The sequence below is a fragment of the Trichoderma breve genome, chromosome 3, assembly GCF_028502605.1.
Source record: "Trichoderma breve strain T069 chromosome 3, whole genome shotgun sequence".
Lineage (NCBI taxonomy): Eukaryota > Fungi > Ascomycota > Sordariomycetes > Hypocreales > Hypocreaceae > Trichoderma > Trichoderma breve.
In genome coordinates this window covers 776484-795515 of record NC_079234.1, presented here as the reverse complement: position 1 = coordinate 795515, position 19032 = coordinate 776484, and the positions used below count along the sequence as shown (strand labels likewise).

Below are 19032 nucleotides of genomic sequence, written 5' to 3'. Positions count from 1 at the left end.
GCTGCCGAACATTATGATGAATTCATACTGGTTCACTGTTAGATATACCTCCAGGTGACTGCAGAAAAGTTGACGATGACCTACTTGATCAAAATAGTCTTTGGTTCCGTGAAAGCTCGCAGCGCCTGTTACAAGTTAACACGCGTAAAGCATAGAGGTGAGAACGCAAACTTACGTATTCGCCAAATTCTCTACCGATCCCAGATGCTTTCTTTCCTCCAAATGGAGCTTGTATATGCATCTAAATAATGGTCAGCGGGTGAAAAAGACGAGTAGCCTGGGCCCAACTCATAACGTACCATGCTCACACAATTAACTCCCACAACTCCGGACTCAATTCGAGCTGACACTCTCAGTGCACGATTAATATCTTTGGTAAAGACACCCGCCATCAAGCCATATTCTGTGTCGTTTGCAGCCTCAATCACTTCCTCTTCGGTATCAAAAGTCTTAACAACAACGACCGGACCAAATACTTCGTTCCTGTATATCTCTGCATCCGGCTTCGGATTGAGAAACACGGTTGGCTCTATGAAACACCCTTTGGTTCCGATTTGGTTACCGCCAGCTACCAGCTCTGCTTCTTCCTTTCCTCGAGAAATCATGGCGTGTACTTTTTCGAATGCCGCTGAGTCGGCCAAAGGACCGTATCTCGTATCTGGGTCCTGAGGGTCCCCTATACCAAGTGCCGCTGCTTTCATCCGTTCGACATATTGAGAAATAAATTTCTCAGATATCGACTTTTGCACGTAAACACGGGAAGCGGCAACGCATACTTGGCCCGTTCGAGCCAAGATGCCATTGATGGTCCTACGTGATATTAGTCTTGTGCATCAAACTATATATGACTAGTAGAGGCTTATTGGCTTACCAGGTAACTGCATTGTCAATGTCTGCGTCTTCAAATATGACCGCTGGACTTTTTCCTCCTATGTATATATTAGATGTGTATGTCCCATCATTAAAGGTACGGTCTCATGCATACCAAGCTCCAATGTTACCCGTTTCAGGTTGCTCTGCGCAGCTGCAATTTGTATCTTCTTACCCGTAGCGACTGAGCCGGTAAAGCTGATCTGGCTCTTGTTAGCACTTTATATGAACCATCAATAAGATGGTACATGCAATACTCACTTTTCGTACACGCATGTGCTCGGCCAGCAACGCGCCAGTCTTGCCATCACCTGGGAGGACTTGCACAACGCCAGGTGGGAAGCCAGCTTCTTCAAACAATGGAGCCACAGCAAGAGAGCCTAGTGGACTTTTCTCTGAGGGCTTCACGATGAGGACGTTTCCTGTTGCTAAACATGGTGCGGCCTTGATAAACAGGGATGCCACCGGTGAGTTATAAGGATTGATAGCAACGCATACACTATAAAGACATTAGACGACAATTAGACGAACTGGAAGCAAACTGCTTACCCAAGAGGCTCTTGCCGAACGAGTTTGACGAAGCCATCATCAGCTGGAAAGTAGTCGCCCCGTAACTTATCGGTCCAACCAGCTGTAAAATTTAATTAGATCGCTGCAATATTCCCCTCCTCAATGTATTTTAAGAAAAACGCACCGTAGTACAAAAGACAATTTTTAATATAGTTCTTCTCTCTGGTAGGGATTAGGGAGACAGGATTCCCCGTTGTAAGAGAGTCGAGATGCAAAATGTCGGGCAGTCTTGTCTCCAGAATATCAGCCAGTCTTCTAAAACACTCTGACCGCTGTGATGAGGTAAAAGTAGCCCATGGGCCATTGAAAGCTGCTTCGGCGTATTTTACGGCAGTGTCAACGTCCACCTTATCGGCAATAGGTATCTTCTCTGCAACCAATGTGCCATCTTTTGGATTGAGCAGCGACAACGTGTCTGTCGAATTTGACTCTATGTACTTCCCATCAACATATAATTTGTTAAACGAAGTTTTGCTAAAACAAATTGGAATCGACTGGCCGAGCAGCGCCATCATGAATTTGAAATGCAAATTGAACGATGAATTCGAATACGCTTTCAAGAATAGGTATAGATAATTCCTTGTGGCCACATGCCCATAATATTATATCAATGTCAATTTATTTTCTGTCATGACGTTCATACTGCTATGCAGCATATTGAGAAATGTATGGGGGGTTTAGTGTCTAGCATGACACTTTTCGGCTTCTTTCGGCGACTACGAGAAGCCGAACAGATAAAGGAAACATTTGTAACAAAAATAGCCTGGCAATTCAAGTATATGGTATTATTAAGGAAACTCATCATCGGCTTCTGCTTGCAATTGTATGGATACCGGCTGTTCCGCCAGATGATGAAGGCGATAACATGATGTAGCATGTACTGGGTAGAAAAGGCTGACATGTTCGGCTCAACATCATATTTCTGGAGTATAATTGGTATTGAGTGTACATTTATTTTTGCCTCTTTGAAACCTTTCGAGTTCAAAATCAGCAAAAATGGCAATGAAAGCAGTAGTCTTCCGAGGCGCCTTTGATGTTGGCGTCGAAACGAGAGCCAAACCAACTATTCGCGATCAAACGGATGCTATTGTAAAGGTCAAGGTAGCTGGAATATGTGGAAGGTACTGTGCAAATTTTCTTCCGTTAAAGACCTCTTTGTGAGGCATTGCTCACAATTTATAGTGAATTGCATATGTATCGTGGCCACCAGAAAACGGCTACTGGTCACATTATGGTATGTTTGGCAACTGAACAAATTTACACGGAGGCTAACATATCTCCCACTATTAGGGCCATGAATTCATTGGAATCGTTGACCAAGTAGGCTCAGATGTCAACAGATTTGCAGTTGGTGACGAAGTCGTTTCCATATTCTCTCCTGTCTGGTATGTACACTCACCTATAACCGATTAAACGATGATAATAACACGCAACCAGTCTGAGATGTTGGTATTGTAAGCAAGGACTTACCAACCGATGTGTCGAGGGGGTCGCCTTTGGAACCCAAAAGCTCGATGGCGGACAGGCTGAATTTGTGAGAGTGCCTTTTGCGGATGGCACTCTACACCTTGTACCAGAAGATTTGGATAGGTCTCTGCTCATCATGATGTGCGACATCTTTCCAACTGGCTATTATGGGGCCAGTCGGGCTATTGAAGGTTTACAAAACCAGTTACAATCGCCACTGACAAGCTTTCATAAACAAAAATCGACTTCGAATGGTCAAAATGGACACACAAATGGTGATCAATCTCTTGATGCTCTTAGGTCCTCAGTCGTCGTTTGTCTCGGTTGTGGACCTGTCGGTATATGTGCCATCGCCACTGCTCGATCAAAAGGAATTCAGACCGTTTTGGCAGTGGACAGTGTCGATGATCGCCTCGAAGAAGCTGCTCAGCTGGGCGCAATTCCACTCAACTTCTCCAAGCACGATATTTTAGAAGAGGTCAAGTCCCTAACCCAAGGTCGCGGAGCAGACGCGGTCATTGAAGTGGTAGGCAACCCAGCAGCTCTTAAGTCTGCCTTTGAGTTGTTGCGTCCATGTGGAATATTGTCTTCAGTGGGCTTTCACCAAGATGATCTCCCATTCACTGGACTGGACTGCTATCTTAAAAACATAACGTAAGTTGCCTCTTTACTCACTTGGTGTGGCTACAAACTTACACGGATGCAGTATGAACTTTGGTCGGGTCCCAGTTCGTACAGTCTTCAATGATGCACTGCAATGTCTAAGGGAGAACCAACATGCATTAAAGAACTATGTTACTCATGAATTATCACTAGATGATGCTGCTCTTGGCTATGACTTGTTTGAAAAGAGGGTTGCAAGAAAAGTAATACTACAAGTGTAATTAGACTAGATAATTTAGCTGTTCAGCCTTTCAATGTTATCATTTCTACCGATATAAATAACGAGCTTTTGGAAGCATCTCTCCCATTAGACAAAAGCTCATAAAAGGGCAGAATGCAATGTCGCGATGCCTCGCCTTGTACTCCGGGTATCACACCAATCCATTATGCTCCGCGGGACTTCTTGATATTGCTCCACTGCACAAGTGCCTCGCTACTACCTAGTATTTTCACGCCTTTGGACTTGTCAGCATCAGAAGAGGTAAGGACGCGCCTCTCGAGATTCTTGGTCATGATGGGTCATCTTGCAAAACACGAGTCATGTAGACCCTTATCCACACAAAGTAAGATTCGCGGGGAATGGCTTCGTCGGCATCGGCCGCCGATCGCCGACAGCGTTACTTACCGGTGGCCCCTCGACCGGGTTGGACCATCCACAAGCTCCTACTATCGGCTGAATCTCAAGAGGCCGAGACTATGTGATCCTCAGGTGGAGTTTATGTGACCTCGTTTGCCATTACATACAAGATAGATGTAAGGGGGCACTGTGGACTTTTGCTTAGCTAGTAGAAAGGGTAATGGCTTCGACATTGCAAACCTGAGCCGTGTCTACAACAACAGCTTCTAGCTCTTACATCTTTTTGAACCACCAATTAGCCGCAATGATTGAGAAACCACACATTCGTATTGGCAATGTCTCCGGTGCCACGGGCGACCACCCGCATGCCATGGCACGCATGGTGCGCTCTGGGAATGTCCATGTCATCACAGGTGATTGGCTATCCGAGATGAACATTGCTTGGAATGCCATCACGAGGCAAGAGGTCGACGAGAGCCTAGGATATGAGAATGGCTTCTATCAGCAGCTTGAAGAATGCATCGATGACATCGTTGCGCGGGACATTCGAGTCGTAACTAATGCTGGCGCACTGAACGTCATGGGCCTGTACAACAAAGTGAGGCGCCTCTGTGAGCAACGAGGATACGAGAATTGCGTGGTAGCTGCCGTCTTGGGAGACGATATCACAGACTTGCTCGTGGATAAAGTCTCGGGCAAGAAGCACACGGGCTTCAAGCACCTGGATCATCCCGAAATCTCCCTTGACGACTGGAACTTCACGCCGTGCGCTGGAAATGCCTACATCGGCTGCTGGGGTATCACAGCAGCTCTTCGAGCTGGTGCCAATATCGTCATTTGTGGAAGATGCACCGATGCTTCTCCGGTGATGGGAGCAGCTGCATGGTACTATGGATGGGGCGAGGACAAATTCGACGAGCTGGCAGGATCTTTGCTGGCTGCCCACTTGATCGAATGCGGTCCATACGTCGTTGGAGCAAACTTTTCCGGCTTCAAAGACTTCCTTCCAGACCTCGTCGATCTTGCGTTTCCCATTGCTGAGATCGACTCTAAAGGCGGCTGCGTCATTACCAAAACCGCAGAGGGAGGAGGTCATGTCACAGAAGGGACAGTAAAAGCCCAATTGCTGTACGAGCTTCAGGGTCATCTCTACCTGAATCCAGACGTCGTCGCCGATCTATCGGCCGTTTCTGTGCGAGAAGAGGCAACGGACCGCATAAAAGTGACAGGTATCAGGGGATTGGCGCCTCCAGCTACGACCAAGGCCATGATAGCAGCCAGAGGAGGCTACCAGGCCGAAGCAACATTCTACATCAATGGATTAGACGTTATGGAAAAGGCTACCATGATGAAGAATCAGCTGGCTCATATTTTCCGCGACAGTCGGTTCAGCAAGCTCAGCATTGAGCTTTATGGGACACCAGCTGAGAATCCATCATCTCAGCAGGCTGGTACCGTGTCACTGAGAGTGTTTGCACAAGCTCGCAAGAAGGAAGACATTGATGAAATGAACTTCAAGATCCCGATATACGCCTTGCGTATGCAGAGCTATCCCGGCTACCACATGAATCTCGACTTCCGAACAATGACACCAAAGGCATTCATGGAGATGTTTCCTGCACTGATGCCGCTGTCATTGGTAGATCACCACGTCCAACTGAGCACTGGAAAGGTCATCAAGATTGATCCTCCAAAAATCACATCAACGTACCCCATAGTACGGCCATCGGCGGACACAACACATCCTGTAGACCTTTTGTCTTTTGGCCCAACCAAGTTCGCTCCTCTCGGCAGCATCGTCCATGCAAGGTCGGGCGACAAAGCTGACAATTCCAACGTGGGCTTCTTTGTTCGAGATGCCTCGGAGTATCCATGGCTAAGGACCCTATTGAGTGTTCACAAACTCAAAGAACTTTTGGGCGAGGATTGGCATCGCGGCAACCCGAACAGAAGGGTAGAGCGAGTGGAGTTTCCCAACATCAACGCCGTCCACTTGTGAGTACTTTATCTTACGTGGCACATTGCATACTAACTGATGATTCTAGTCGGATACTTGATAATCTCAATGGAGGCATAGCGTCATCGGACAGAATTGATGGGCTTGGAAAGGGAGTTGCCGAGTATTTGCGCAGCAAATATGTGGATATACCCAGAGCATTCTTAGAAAGAGGCCGGATATGAAGCCAACCTTGTACTATTACATACATGCATTGTAGGATAAGATATTAAACACCTGAATCTTCATTTTGTACAAATTCATTGATCCATGCCCCATTCATTCCCCATGAATCTGTCGTAGCCCCCAATTTCGCCCAGCCAGTCATTGCTGAGTTGCAAGATAGCATCATCTCCCCATGGCATATTATACATCCTTTGGAGCTCAGGTAGGCAGTCCCGGAGAGCATTGTCAGCTGCCAGAGGCGTACCAAGGCTGAACGCCTGCCTTCCGCTGTCCTCTTGTAAGCTATTGTCACCAAGCCCTGTGAATGCCGTCTCCCGAGAGTGGTAACCGCCGTTGCTAGATCCGACTCCCGCCAGGGTAGGCTCAGAAACAAGACCATTTTGCATATTAATATCATTACTTGGAGTTTGGCTTGAAGATTGTATAGCTAACATAGCCGAATGGTTGTCTTGTCGAGCGGTTAGGGAGCCGGACTGGCGAGTATGTGAAAGTGCTTCTACTGCGTCCTCGACGAGAGCATCACTGAGACGGTCAAATACTTCATGACAGTTCTTTTGAGAATTACACCTCTCGGAAACGCCAACAATGACATTTGAACATGCTCGACAGTCGTTGACAATCTCAACAATGGTCGGCTCCTGAAGCAGCTGGAATCGATTGCCATCGCCCTCTCCGCCATTACGACGACGCCTCTTTTCACGAAAATGTCGACTCAAGGCATATATGTAGGATATTCCGGCCATGAAAACTGCATGAAGCACCATCCAAGAGAAATTGATCTTGCGCGATCGGAATAGATAGGCGTAAAGTGTAATTGACTGCCTTGCTGCTGAAAAGACGTGCTGTAAATTAGACCCATCTCGTCCATCCGAGACTGTAAAAGCTGACGGACGGTAGAGGAGGAGAACGCCGTTATGATACAGAAGCTCATACCAAGCCTTTGATCGAAAGCTGGACCGAGCCTCGGCAAGAGGAGTCGACAAGTCCATATCCGGAGTGTTGAGACGATTTGTTTCCGCTCGCCATGCGTTCAATTCGGTGGCAAGTTGATCCCGCTTCTGATAAAAGTCTGCTGAAGATTGAATACCGCCTTTGACGCCGCGGTGCAGTGAAGTGAGGCACCGACCGCATATATCACGATAGCGCACAATATGAACAAAGATAGCCGTGCGATATCTTGACGGAATCTGTGAAGAGTCCCGGTCACTTCCAGGACTCAGAGTAGACACGCTCGCTGTTTCTTCAAAGTCATCGGTCGGGAGTTCAACGTCGATATCTTCAACACAGATGGCTAAAGGGCGTCCTAGTGTAACGGATATGACTCTATAACATTGATGTTTTCCAAATTAGCAGATGTTCTGTAAGGTTAAGAGATATTCAGAAGGGCTAACCTGTCGAGAGCATAAACGCTCCAGAAACACCTTCGACGAACTTCGTTTTCCTCATATTTGGGCGATAGAAACGATACATCGGTAGCATCACGTCTCGAGCCAGCCGTCCGGTACGTGGCCTCGCGATGTAAACCGAGCTCGAAACACATGCGCACCGCAATACCAACAATGTGCCAGAGACCTGATCATAGAGCTGTTAATTACAGATGGCTTCCCTTAGCAAGAGAAAAGACCCATTGGAGCTCACTTACTATCAGAAGCATGATTTGTAGAATTGCTCAGCCGGAACTGGCAGAGCAGTAGCATGGCTTGCAAAGCCCGTAGCCCGCCCTCGAACAGCACGGCATTGAGATAGTCGGTGGCCTTTTGAAGATGCGTTTCTGCATCCGGCAAGACTCTCCAGTTGAACTTGTATACTTGAGATGTAGCGATGGCGAGAATCATGTGGAACATGAACATCTCAAAGGGGTGCGTCTTTTCAAAGCCCGCATCGCTATAGATGCCATCCACCACGGCCCTTACCGCCCGCGGATGAAGAAAGGGGTAGCTAAGATGATCGTGTGCCAGATATGCTTCGATAAGACTCCGAGCAAGCTGTTCCGCCGGAAGGGAACGATCCCCGGTGTCCCAATCTGTCCTTCCGGGACTTCGGTGAGGAGGCACAGAAGATACAGATGAGGTTGGTGCATCTCTTTCGACATCGACCGCGACACCGGCTCTCACCAGACTAGCAAGAATGATACCACTCGTCGGTCCTAGGAAAAGGCTATCACCGCCAACACTAGTAGAAAGAAAGGTCACCTCATTCGCAACTTCGTTATCGCTGGCGATAGAAGACCGCGAGCTGGATCGATCTTCCCCATCTCGTGCCGCTCTGTGGGCGACCGTTCGATGGGCCTTATTGGCCGATGTAAGTGCCTTGTTCGCCGCCTCAAGCTGCTGAATTCGGCGCTCAAGAGTCTGGACATGACTTCGCGGAAATGTGGGCTCTTTGACCCTCTCAGAATAGACACACGCAGACCTTGACTTCTTGCAAGGACTGCATTCCGGCCGTGTCTTATCGCACCTTGTCTTGCGCCGATGGCAGCGGTCGCACGCCTGAATCTGGGATGCGTCGACGCTCATCTCACTTGGTCTGACATTGTCACTGGGACCTTCGGAGGGGCCAGGCCGATAACTTCGGAGGAAACAATATCGTCCTTTGCTGAGATGGCCTGAACAGGGCACTGTAAGCTAGAATTAGCTGCTAAAACGCGCCCTCCAGCCCGGCTTTTTATCCACCCGCTGATGTTGAGGACTCGTCGGTCCGATCTCCGCACAGCGGCAAAGGGCATCCGAACACGGCCTCTGTTCACATACAAAACTACAGTACTTTCACTATTGGCATCTAATATCTGATATTTGAGAGCGTTCAAAAACGAGCTTGAGAATTAAATGAACTGGCAATTATATCTACAATTACAACGATTGATTAGAATATCTCTTGCGCTTCTTAGTACTTGAAGAAGACGCCATTTCCTGCTCCACCGTTCCGGTTGCGCCACACATAGTAGCAGTGCATGCCGACACAAGAAGCCGACACAAAGAGGAGCAAGCCTGCATTGGTCCAGTGTCCGGTGGGATACCCTTTCTTCGCCTCGTCTGCTTTGTAGATCCACACACCGACGATCTGACCCGGTGCTCCCATGGAAATGTTGAGCGCAATAGCCAGACCAATTGCAGCAGTCGAATACAAATTCGAGGAGAGCCAACCCAGCAATGGGGGAATGCAGGCAAATGAACCGCAAGTTGCGATAATGAGGCAGCCATAGCGAGACTGGACAGTAACGTTAGCTGGGAGAGTGATTTAAGAAGACGAGCATGACATACTGCATAGTGATCAGCTGGAAGTGTAGCTGATGCAATGAAGCCTACAGCTCCAAGAAGAGAAAATCCAGCCGAGTGCAAGGCGCGCCTAGACAATGGTTAGTAATTTAGTGATCTACGATTGCTATTCATCAACTCACTTGTTGAAGTGGTCACCAGACCATGAAGCGAGCAAGGTCACAACATAAGCTGCCGCGTAGGGAGGCACAGTCATGAGCTGGGCCTTGAGATCCGTAAACTAATGAGAGGTTGTTTATCAGTGCCTATCTCTCAAATGGACATAACTTTACGGATTGAGAGAATCAAGCTTACTCCTAATCCAGCAACAATGGACGGCGTGAAGAGTGACAAACTCGAGAATGGAGTAGAAATGCCAAAGTAAATCTGGAACAACAGTCGTCAGCAGTGATACGTTTCAAATGCATAACAGAAACTTTCTTACAAAGTAATGGGCCCAGAGTCTCCATTCAAAGAGTGTAGACTTGGCTTCCTCCCACGTTAGAGGTTTGCCGGACCCATGAGAACCCTGATCAGAGAGTCGCAAAGCCGCAAAGTCCTTCTCTTCGGTCGATAGCCATGAAACCGTCTCGGGGTAATCCGGGAGGAAGAACCAGACCAAAAGGGAAGAAGCTACAGAAGGGGCCCCCTCGATGATGAAGAGCCAGCGCCAAGCAGAGATGCCGCTCACTTGGTTCATATGACCGACACCAAAGGCAATCGCGCCACCAAAGGCGCCAGCCAGAGTAGCGGATGCCAGGATAGCAGCAACTCGAATCGATCGTTCATCTACGCGGTACCAGAACGTCAAGTAGTAGACCAGGCCGGGGAATAACCCTTGAAGAGAGCTATTAGCAACCGTACGCGATTATTCTCAAGCTATAAAGGTATCCATCACTTACCTGCTTCAACAACTCCCAGGAGGAATCGCACTGCCGTTACTGACGCGTGGTTCTGTGTCGCAGCAATGCACATCGTGATGGTTCCCCACGAAAACATGAGGAAGGCAATCCAGCGGCTCGGCTTCAGCTTCTTGAGGAAATAGTTGGACGGAACTTCAAAAATCGCATACGCAATAAGAAAAACCATGAGTGCGATTGTGTACTGGTAGTTAGTCATGTGCGTTTCGGTCAAGAGGTCATTGCCTGTTGACGCGTTCAAGACCTTTGCATTTCCAATGTTTGATCTGTCAAGATAGCACAGAAGATAGATTCCTGCCGTGATTGGAATGATCCTCAAGTCTTGCTTCCGCACCAAGGCCCTGGATCGAGCAGCGTCGATGTGTCCCAGTGATGATCCATCGCGGATATCAGACAAATGCTATAGTGTTATTAGCAGAGGGTTTGCCAGAGATTTGAGTATTGCATTGCATACCTCCTTGGTTGCTTCAACATCCTCGTCCATGTGGACGCCGGCAAAGTCTTCCTTCTCCGCTGCCATATTCGCTGCGAGAAGCTGATGGAATATGCTGAAGTTCTTGAAGAATTGCAATCCTTCAGCGAATGGTGACACCAAAGACGCTCAATGGATCGATTACCCCACAGATTCAGAATTTCGAGATCGAGCCTTTGTACATATAGCATTCTCTTCTTCTCTTCCCCACGAATTACCCCAGAATCTCTCCGCATCTCCAACAGCCTAAAGAAACAGTCCGCCTTTTGCGAACATCGGCGGCATGGGGCCGCTGTCGGCGGAGAGATGCCGATAACGTGGCGCCAATCGCTGACCTTGACGTTTGCGCTACGGGCTTACGGCTGGGAGAAACGGAACGCCTTGTTAGCGACACCAGCAGCCACCACGTGCTCATAGGTGTTCTAATGCCGAATTACGACGAGATCTTGACCAATGCTGGATGTGGAAGGTCTGCTTCAGCGTGGCCACATCAATAGTCATGGCAAGAAGTGCGTTTACCCCGTAAACTCCAATATAATAGCTTAAGCGGCCTTGTCAGGCCGATCAGCCAAACAAGCTGAGATTTACGGAATGGTTCGCCGACACATTTTCGGTTCCCGGATCGCGAATGGATTTATGAGCCTAGTTGTCATTATGTCCATTAATATGCCGAGCCATTGATCTCCACAATGGTTGAAGCCTGCTCGGCGTCTCACTCTGGCGTTCGCCCGCAATACGATGCGGAGTCGGCATGTTGATGTTGTCCTAGCTTAAATCCGGTTTGTGGCCACGGTTTTATCGAGAGTGTTCCTCATACCTAATCCCCAGGTTATTTGGTCTTTCAATTTTGAGTCAACGGTTTCTCTCGTTGAGGAGATGGAGGTCATAGAGGAAATGATTCCACAGGATTAGTCTGGGTGATTGAGTTCCGTATGAAGTACTTTAACATCGTATTGAATTGTTGTCAATTCCTTTCTCGTGAAGGTATCTTATTACAGAACCTTACTCAGACTTGAGCTTCAAATCGAGGTAAAAGCCAACCCATCTTGCTGAACTTTGGTCTGTGATCGTGACCAAGTTATCTACTGTAATCTAACTGTCTGTAATACCGCATTAAGATGGTGAGATGTGAATTTTGCAGGTGGGTCAGAGCACATCAAGTTCACCAACGGAGAGATGATCCACAAGAAAGCACATCGAATCTTCATTCTAGGCAAATTCAGTATATGACGGATATCAGTAAGGAAACATGAGATATATCCCAGACGAAAACAGTGGCTTCGGCCTTGGAAATGATTCGTCCTACCTCACCGTCCGGTATCTTCTTTGGGCCATGTGGGAAAGAGGACGTTTGAATGGCATTCTAACATGGAGTGCACCATACAGAGTAATATATCTGTCCAATGAAATCGGGAACTAAGCATCAGGTGTGTTAAATTCACCAGCCTTAGAATTATCTTTAACTTGATACGGAGTAAGGGAATGCCATTTTGCCCAGGGCTGCAGTGCCAAGATCTGAAATCGTGCCTAGTTTAAGCCCTGCATTTTCAGGCACATCAAGCCGTAATAACATGTTCCGTGTCTACATAGTTACTTTCTGCCCTCATCGGAAGATCCTAATGCCGCTCTTACTGATAGCGGCATCGTATAGCACTTTGGGATGCATGAATTGGCGCACTCTAACACACAGGTAGCTAAACACCTACTTACCCATCAGCGTATCACCACGCATATGTTCTAGGTACAAAATTCTCGGCCCTAATATCGCATATTACCTATTCGTGGCCAATTTGGCCTTCCTCTTTTACCAATAAGCTTAATTTTATTGTTAGATATTTGGCAAGATACCGCATGGCATTTTATTTAACTCCATGTCAATGTTAAGATTGGCGGGTGACCAAGAAGGCGATGGTTGAACAGGTTGTACACGGTGTGATGGAGGAGTAGTTAAATTGCAAGCTTACGTACAGTAATTTAATGAACATATAAGGCGGTGAACAACAGAGAATATTTGAAGTTACTCTTGCTCGCCAAGCCAGCGCCAGCGCTTAATCGTTCTGCTACAGCCTCACATGCGACCTCGGCGCTTATGTTTCGCCAAAGTGAGATAAATCTGACACTCTTCTATGCTTCACAACTCCAAATTCTCTTAATTCAGCTTTCTAATTCCCTGCTGATCTGAAAATACTCTATAACAGTCGCAAGGTAAATAAGAGGTCTTCAGTGGCCTCAACAACAGACCTAATCATAGGGTAGCCCACAGTAGATCAAGATACTGTTTCATTACAAGGGGTTTGAGCACGGATACCGGAGAGTTCAATGTCTTGTTACTCTTAATAAATAGTAAATTAATAGTCTGTAAGATCAGATACGACTCGGACCTCGCATTCCGCGCTCCGACGCTATCGCGGTGGCTGGATCCTTCTCCCTCGTGAGACGCCGAAATGTGGCGACATTGAATCCAGCAGTGATGTCCTATTCACCTCTATGTCTCAAAACTCTGCTTTTCTCTCTTGACCATATCCTTTGTTTCTACTTACCTTTTACTTCTTTTCTAATAGAAGGTTAAAAGGCACCATTCCACAAACAAATGAGCTGAATTCTGTCTAAGCGCGGTTTTCACACGTAAAATTGTCGAGAGGTAGAGTTGCCAAGCCGTTGGAAACCGTGTTTGCATAAATTTGTAGCCAAGAATACGCTCTCAAAAGCGTATACGAAGTGTAGGAAGCAAGGATCCATGGGCCTATTTCTTATGAAACATATAGCTCCAGGGTTGCCTGGTATTCAGAGTAATACGTTTAGTAATAGCGCCCGATGCATGGCGCAGGAGATCCCTTCAGTGATCGTTCTTTGGTCTTCTCACCTTCCGTAGATTGTCAGGACGGAAGGATCTCCCCGAGCCTGTTCTTAGCTTCATCTCAATGTCGGACGGGCTGACGTCGCTAATACGGGTATCAGCTAATGAATATACTTGTGGATGCCGTAGAACTGTTAGCAGTTTCGTTATAATACTCAACAGTGCCCCTGACATAGATGTACGTATATATTGCCGTCGTTTTCACGTTGTTGCAAGTATACATTTCATCTTCCCCTTCGTGTATTTGCTGTCTGCCAGATCAAGTTCTTGTCCAACATGAAGGCTTTTCACAGCCTCATGGCCATTGGCCTCACATTAATGCAAGTGTGCCGAGCCAATGATGAAGCATCGAATCAAAACTCAACTGCAATCGAGGTTGAATTGCAGTTCAAACCCAAATTCGAGTCGGAGATCGAGTCTCAACGGTCATTTCGAAACAGTATCTGCAATTCCGAATCCGCGCCACCAATGTGCGAAAGCACTTGTCAAAAACCCCCGCTTCACAACTGCGACTTTTATAAACAATGCGTTGAGGCCTCAGTGCCTTGTGATGGAAGCACACACTCGTACGCCCTCGATTACGGACACAAGATCTGCAACAAGTTCATCAGTAACCTCGATCGCTTTTCTCCCCGTGGACAAAAGTTCCTGACGGGCGCTATCAACTGTTTGCAGAGAAATCTCGTTCCCGTGGTGTCATCGAGCGATGCCACCTGCAAGAGCATCAGCGACGCAGCGTTTGCGTCGCACGCGCCATGTTACGTGGAGAATGGCTTCTGCGGCCTCGAATGCAATGACTATGTGGCTTTGACGACTCTACTGGGCGAGGATCTGTTCAATAAGGATGCCATTGGGTTCATGTATCACAGCACAAGCGGATGCATAAAGAATGTTCAAGAGGTTATTGAAGAAGGAGCCTGCATGAACAATGCGCTCAAAGGTTTCATGGCGGCTATTACCCGCGCATCATCTAATTAACATTGTTCAAGATGAGAATTGCAAAATAAAAGGGAGAATAAATGAGAAGAGGGAAAATATCACCATAATGAATATATCTTCGGTGGTTTCCGCCGATTGTTTGCATAGAAAGCTGGCTGTCATTGACTTATCGTATCGTCATCTAATTCGTGATATACGTGATAACATGAAAGCGCAGGCAAAATAATCCCCGACAAGCGAGTGAATATGTATAGAGAAGAAAAATGAAAAGCAGATGAAACGTTCTGCTCCAAGCAAGCAACCCAATGCGCTGACTTTTCCGTTGCCGCGTTGCCGCCCTCACTTGGAAGCGGGCAAGCTGAATCCCATTTCCTGCCAAGACTCAAACTCCTTTTCAATCGCCGCAAGCTCCTCCTTGAATCGGTCAATGTTCAATTGATGCTCGTTGAGCGCGTCCTGCGCCTTGTCGGGGTCTTGTTGTGCTGCCGCCGCGGCATCATCACCACCCGCCGAAGAGGACACAATGTCCTTGTTGTCGCCCCCCATCTTCTTCTCCTCCTCTTCAAGCTGCTGGAGGAGCAAGCTTTTCCGCCGCTTTGTCGCCTCTAGCCATTCCAGGCGAGCATCGGTGATTTTGTTGGACATCTACAGAACTAGGTCAATATGTGATTGTATCAGCACCAGTGGTTGTAGCACTAAATTCTACGCCTTACTTGATCTCCGTAGATTGGGCGTCTTTCTTGCAATCTATTGCCAGCTGAAATGGAACATGGAAAGGGTTAGTCTGAGGGCCTGTTAAGCTGAGAGGATCCCCCAATTGCTCAGCGGGGGGAGAACGGCAAGTGGTGTGAGAAGGATGCAGGGGGTTGCATCAAGGAAAGGGCCCAATTGGTACCCAATGCCGAGCCGGGGAGACGACTCCATTAAGAATGCTTGATTACATGTACACAGCATGTGAAGCATGTGAAGCACGCGAATAGTGGAGGCTCGCGTGTCCAAGGGCTAGAACTGAGAGGGGCAAAAACGGAGTAAAACGGCACCATTTTGCCGTTTCTCTTTTTGCTCTGAGAGATAAGAACGAACGCCGTTGAATCTAGGCTGTACAACTAGCAGAATCTAGAGTAGTATGGTTGAATTAGCCTTAAGCGTCTACTTGAATTGTTATTCCGCCACAAGGGCACGTTATCCACAGCGTTGGCCGGCTTCAACGTTACCAAGCAGCAGGATCACTCTAGCCCGGGCCGGCCCGTGTTAAAGGTTGTATTGGAAGGCAAGTTGGCAGACGCGTTAAGACAGTCCAAGTAATCATTGTTGCTATTGTTGCTTCGCATAAAGAGAGGATGTGCTGCGAGGTCTCTTATAACATTGAATCAACCTACATAATCATCCTAAATAGCGGTGGATGGAGCGGCACCAAAACAACAGCGGCGGGCTTGGCTGCTAATATAGGATGCTAGATTCTGCTAGCCCACCTGGTTACATCTAAACAGCAACACATTATGCTGTTATAGGCATCTCCCTGGCTCAGCACCCAAATAAACATCAAGATCTGCACACAATCTACTATAGTGTACTCAGACTTCTATAAAAGTGAGCACAAGGAGGCGCCCCCACAGGCGAAATGTCTAGAACAGGGAAGCCATCACACGCGCCTCGAATCTGGCCTTCAATAGGCTCAACCTCTATTTTCATCAGATAATTTTTCATGTACGAGTATATTAATCATCCGCCTTAGCCTTGCCGCATCTTCCATCGAACTCAACCCAGATCTAAAATATCCGGGAAATAGGGCTCGCTTCGTTGCCCTGCTTGCACCAAACACTCTGCTAGTGTCGGCTCGTCTACGTTCATTCAGACACACACAGACTTCGCAGACCGAAGCCAAATCGGGCAGCACAAGGGCAGTCAAAAGTCCCGCACGTCTATCCTCCTATCACACTATCAAGATGGCACATGCGCGCCCTCGAGGCAGCTCCGCTAGATGCCGAATCGCCGGCCAGGCGCAATGCCGATCCTGTTGACCTGCTGAAACGGGCATCAAGGCCGCGGGGAAGCTCATGAGGTCGGTTCTGGATAAGTCGTGGTCGAGATAGGGCTCCTGATACGGCTCTAAGAGAGAAAAAGGGAGAGAAAAGATTGGGGATGATATTGTCGACACTGGCAAAGCTGAAAAAATGAGACTATGATAAAAAGATATAAAACCAGATGCCCGGCTTGCCAAGATGACGGTCTTTTTCGTCGCCACTGGATCTGCCAAGACCTCGGGGAGATCCATCTGATCTGCAAAGCTAAGCCCAGCTAAAATATCATCACAACAATGTCTTCCATCTCAAAGGTCGCCTTGGTGACTCTGGCTACGCTCCAGGGAGCCAATGCTTGGGGGGTCTTGGGCCACGCAACCGTCGCCTACGTTGCGCAGCACTATCTGAACGCTGCCACAGCATCATGGTAAGTGTGCAATGTCGATGAAGTTGTCGTGGAAACTGGTGTAAATGATTTCGAGCAATGGACAAAGATACTGACGAAAGACAACAGGGCCCAGGGAGTTCTCAATGACACCTCCAGCTCTTACCTGGCCAGCATCGCCTCTTGGGCTGACACCTACCGCACCACTGCGGCTGGCAAGTTCTCGGCTCCCTTCCACTTCATCGACGCTGAGGACAACCCCCCATCCTCATGCAATGTCGACTATGACCGAGACTGCGGCAGTGGTGGCTGCTCCATCTCGGCCATGGCCAACTACACCCAGCGAGTTGGAGACGGCCGCCTGTCTAAGGCCAACACCGCCGAGGCTCTCAAGTTCCTCGTCCACTTTGTAGGCGACATCACGCAGCCCCTGCACGACGAGGCCTATGAAGTCGGTGGCAACGACATCAGCGTCAAGTTCCAGGGCTACAGCGACAACCTGCACGCTGACTGGGACACTTACATCCCCGAGGCTCTCATTGGCGGCGACTCCCTGACCGATGCTCAGACCTGGGCCAACACGCTCATCAGCGAAATCACCTCTGGATCTTACAAGTCCCAGGCCGCAAGCTGGATCAAGGGCGACACCATCAGCGATGTCATCACCACCGCCACTCGCTGGGCCACCGATGCCAACGCCCTCGTCTGCACCGTCGTCATGCCCAACGGCGCTGCTGCCCTGCAAACAGGTGACCTGTACCCTACTTACTACAACTCCGTCATCGACACCGTCGAGCTGCAGATTGCAAAGGGCGGATACCGTCTGGCCAACTGGCTCAACATGGTCTACACCTCCAACATTGCCAAGCGCGAAGAGGGCTCTGTTGAGGCTCGTGATACCTCTTCTCTGCCTGATCTCATGGGCCGAGACCTGCTGCCTGCAGCTCGTCCTGCTACTCGTGCTCAGCTTGCGAGAGCCGCTATGGGTGGTTCATGCTGCGGAACCGACCATGATCATGAGCACAAGCACTAAAGTGGTTTGATGAGTTTAAAGATGGGGCGTACGGTGGATTGTCGTTTAAAAAATGGGGTGCTTCAAATGGATAGAAATTGGGTTGAATAGTCATAAGTCTATAGTTGATACCAAGAAAGTTGAAACAGTCAAGTTGCCAAGGTCGATCGCGCTGCCACGTAAATTCCATGGGCTCACGTGTTTCATTAAACGTGTAAGTGAAAGGGTATTATAAGAAGACCAGCAAAATATCGGTGGGCATCACGCAGTATATAGAAAATATCAAGTACATGTAAGCGTCTGACAAGCCCCTGTCGCAACTCACCATCATTGTATGCACTAAATCCAATGCAAGTTACGCCACATCGCTATCCGCGCTGACAGTCAGAAAGACCAAGTCATTTCCATGGAAACTGTATAACCTAATCTATAAAATCCGTGACTATGCTTGAACATGTCCGAATCGCTTCTGATTCATGTCCGAAACTTGTCGCTAGGACTATTTGTTGCTTGTTTTTTGTTTCTTTGTCGGAGTCATTTCACGCCGAAGCGGGCGGATTTGAGTCACAGGGCGCCGAGTTGTCACAGCATACCAGTGGCATCCGGTCCAAAGCGGGCTCGCAGCCGCGTCCTTGTCAGTTTAACCAAAATGCGGTCTATAAACCCGAGAAATATCATATAATACATATAGCTTAGCCAAGGATGAACGGGGATTACGGGGTCGAGAACTTGTCCGGTCCGGCCCCAGGCCCGTAATGAAGCCGGAGGTGCTCTTACCATACGCCCTCTGGAGAATCATATAATAAAGCAAGATCCGGACATGTTTTCCAGTAAATCTACTTC

The 19032-nt window shown here is 48.1% G+C and overlaps 8 protein-coding genes across 8 annotated transcripts; 4 read left to right on the top strand and 4 right to left on the bottom strand.

Moving 5' to 3' along the window:
• Positions 1-80: 80 nt before the first annotated feature.
• Positions 81-1952, bottom strand: T069G_04674 (aldehyde dehydrogenase family domain-containing protein; the record flags this gene model as incomplete). The annotated part of the gene is made up of 8 exons (XM_056171884.1): positions 81-125; positions 176-241; positions 300-810; positions 872-929; positions 986-1073; positions 1132-1369; positions 1420-1501; positions 1565-1952. The coding sequence occupies 8 exons, from the start codon at positions 1950-1952 to the stop codon at positions 81-83; spliced, it is 1476 nt and encodes a 491-aa protein (XP_056028742.1).
• A 484-nt stretch (positions 1953-2436) lies between these two features.
• T069G_04673 (alcohol dehydrogenase groES-like domain-containing protein) lies at positions 2437-3791 on the top strand (the record flags this gene model as incomplete). Its single annotated transcript, XM_056171883.1, has 6 exons — positions 2437-2561; positions 2623-2674; positions 2731-2825; positions 2878-3111; positions 3208-3561; positions 3614-3791. 6 exons carry the CDS (start codon positions 2437-2439, stop codon positions 3789-3791), a joined length of 1038 nt encoding a protein of 345 aa, XP_056028741.1.
• A 660-nt stretch (positions 3792-4451) lies between these two features.
• On the top strand, positions 4452-6328 carry T069G_04672 (acyclic terpene utilization family protein atuA domain-containing protein; the record flags this gene model as incomplete). Its single annotated transcript, XM_056171882.1, has 2 exons — positions 4452-6142; positions 6193-6328. 2 exons carry the CDS (start codon positions 4452-4454, stop codon positions 6326-6328), a joined length of 1827 nt encoding a protein of 608 aa, XP_056028740.1.
• Positions 6329-6403: 75 nt separating this feature from the next.
• Positions 6404-8845, bottom strand: T069G_04671 (fungal specific transcription factor domain-containing protein; the record flags this gene model as incomplete). Its single annotated transcript, XM_056171881.1, has 6 exons — positions 6404-7401; positions 7456-7516; positions 7565-7652; positions 7721-7901; positions 7972-8314; positions 8393-8845. 6 exons carry the CDS (start codon positions 8843-8845, stop codon positions 6404-6406), a joined length of 2124 nt encoding a protein of 707 aa, XP_056028739.1.
• A 367-nt stretch (positions 8846-9212) lies between these two features.
• Positions 9213-11023, bottom strand: T069G_04670 (major facilitator superfamily domain-containing protein; the record flags this gene model as incomplete). The annotated part of the gene is made up of 7 exons (XM_056171880.1): positions 9213-9536; positions 9590-9674; positions 9727-9824; positions 9899-9970; positions 10029-10420; positions 10486-10903; positions 10958-11023. 7 exons carry the CDS (start codon positions 11021-11023, stop codon positions 9213-9215), a joined length of 1455 nt encoding a protein of 484 aa, XP_056028738.1.
• A 3085-nt stretch (positions 11024-14108) lies between these two features.
• Positions 14109-14810, top strand: T069G_04669 (stanniocalcin family domain-containing protein; the record flags this gene model as incomplete). The annotated part of the gene is made up of 1 exon (XM_056171879.1): positions 14109-14810. The coding sequence occupies one exon, from the start codon at positions 14109-14111 to the stop codon at positions 14808-14810; it is 702 nt and encodes a 233-aa protein (XP_056028737.1).
• Positions 14811-15110: 300 nt separating this feature from the next.
• T069G_04668 (uncharacterized protein) lies at positions 15111-15416 on the bottom strand (the record flags this gene model as incomplete). Its single annotated transcript, XM_056171878.1, has 1 exon — positions 15111-15416. One exon carries the CDS (start codon positions 15414-15416, stop codon positions 15111-15113), a length of 306 nt encoding a protein of 101 aa, XP_056028736.1.
• A 1672-nt stretch (positions 15417-17088) lies between these two features.
• On the top strand, positions 17089-18210 carry T069G_04667 (s1/P1 nuclease domain-containing protein; the record flags this gene model as incomplete). Its single annotated transcript, XM_056171877.1, has 2 exons — positions 17089-17219; positions 17307-18210. 2 exons carry the CDS (start codon positions 17089-17091, stop codon positions 18208-18210), a joined length of 1035 nt encoding a protein of 344 aa, XP_056028735.1.
• Between the last annotated feature and the right edge of the window lie 822 nt (positions 18211-19032).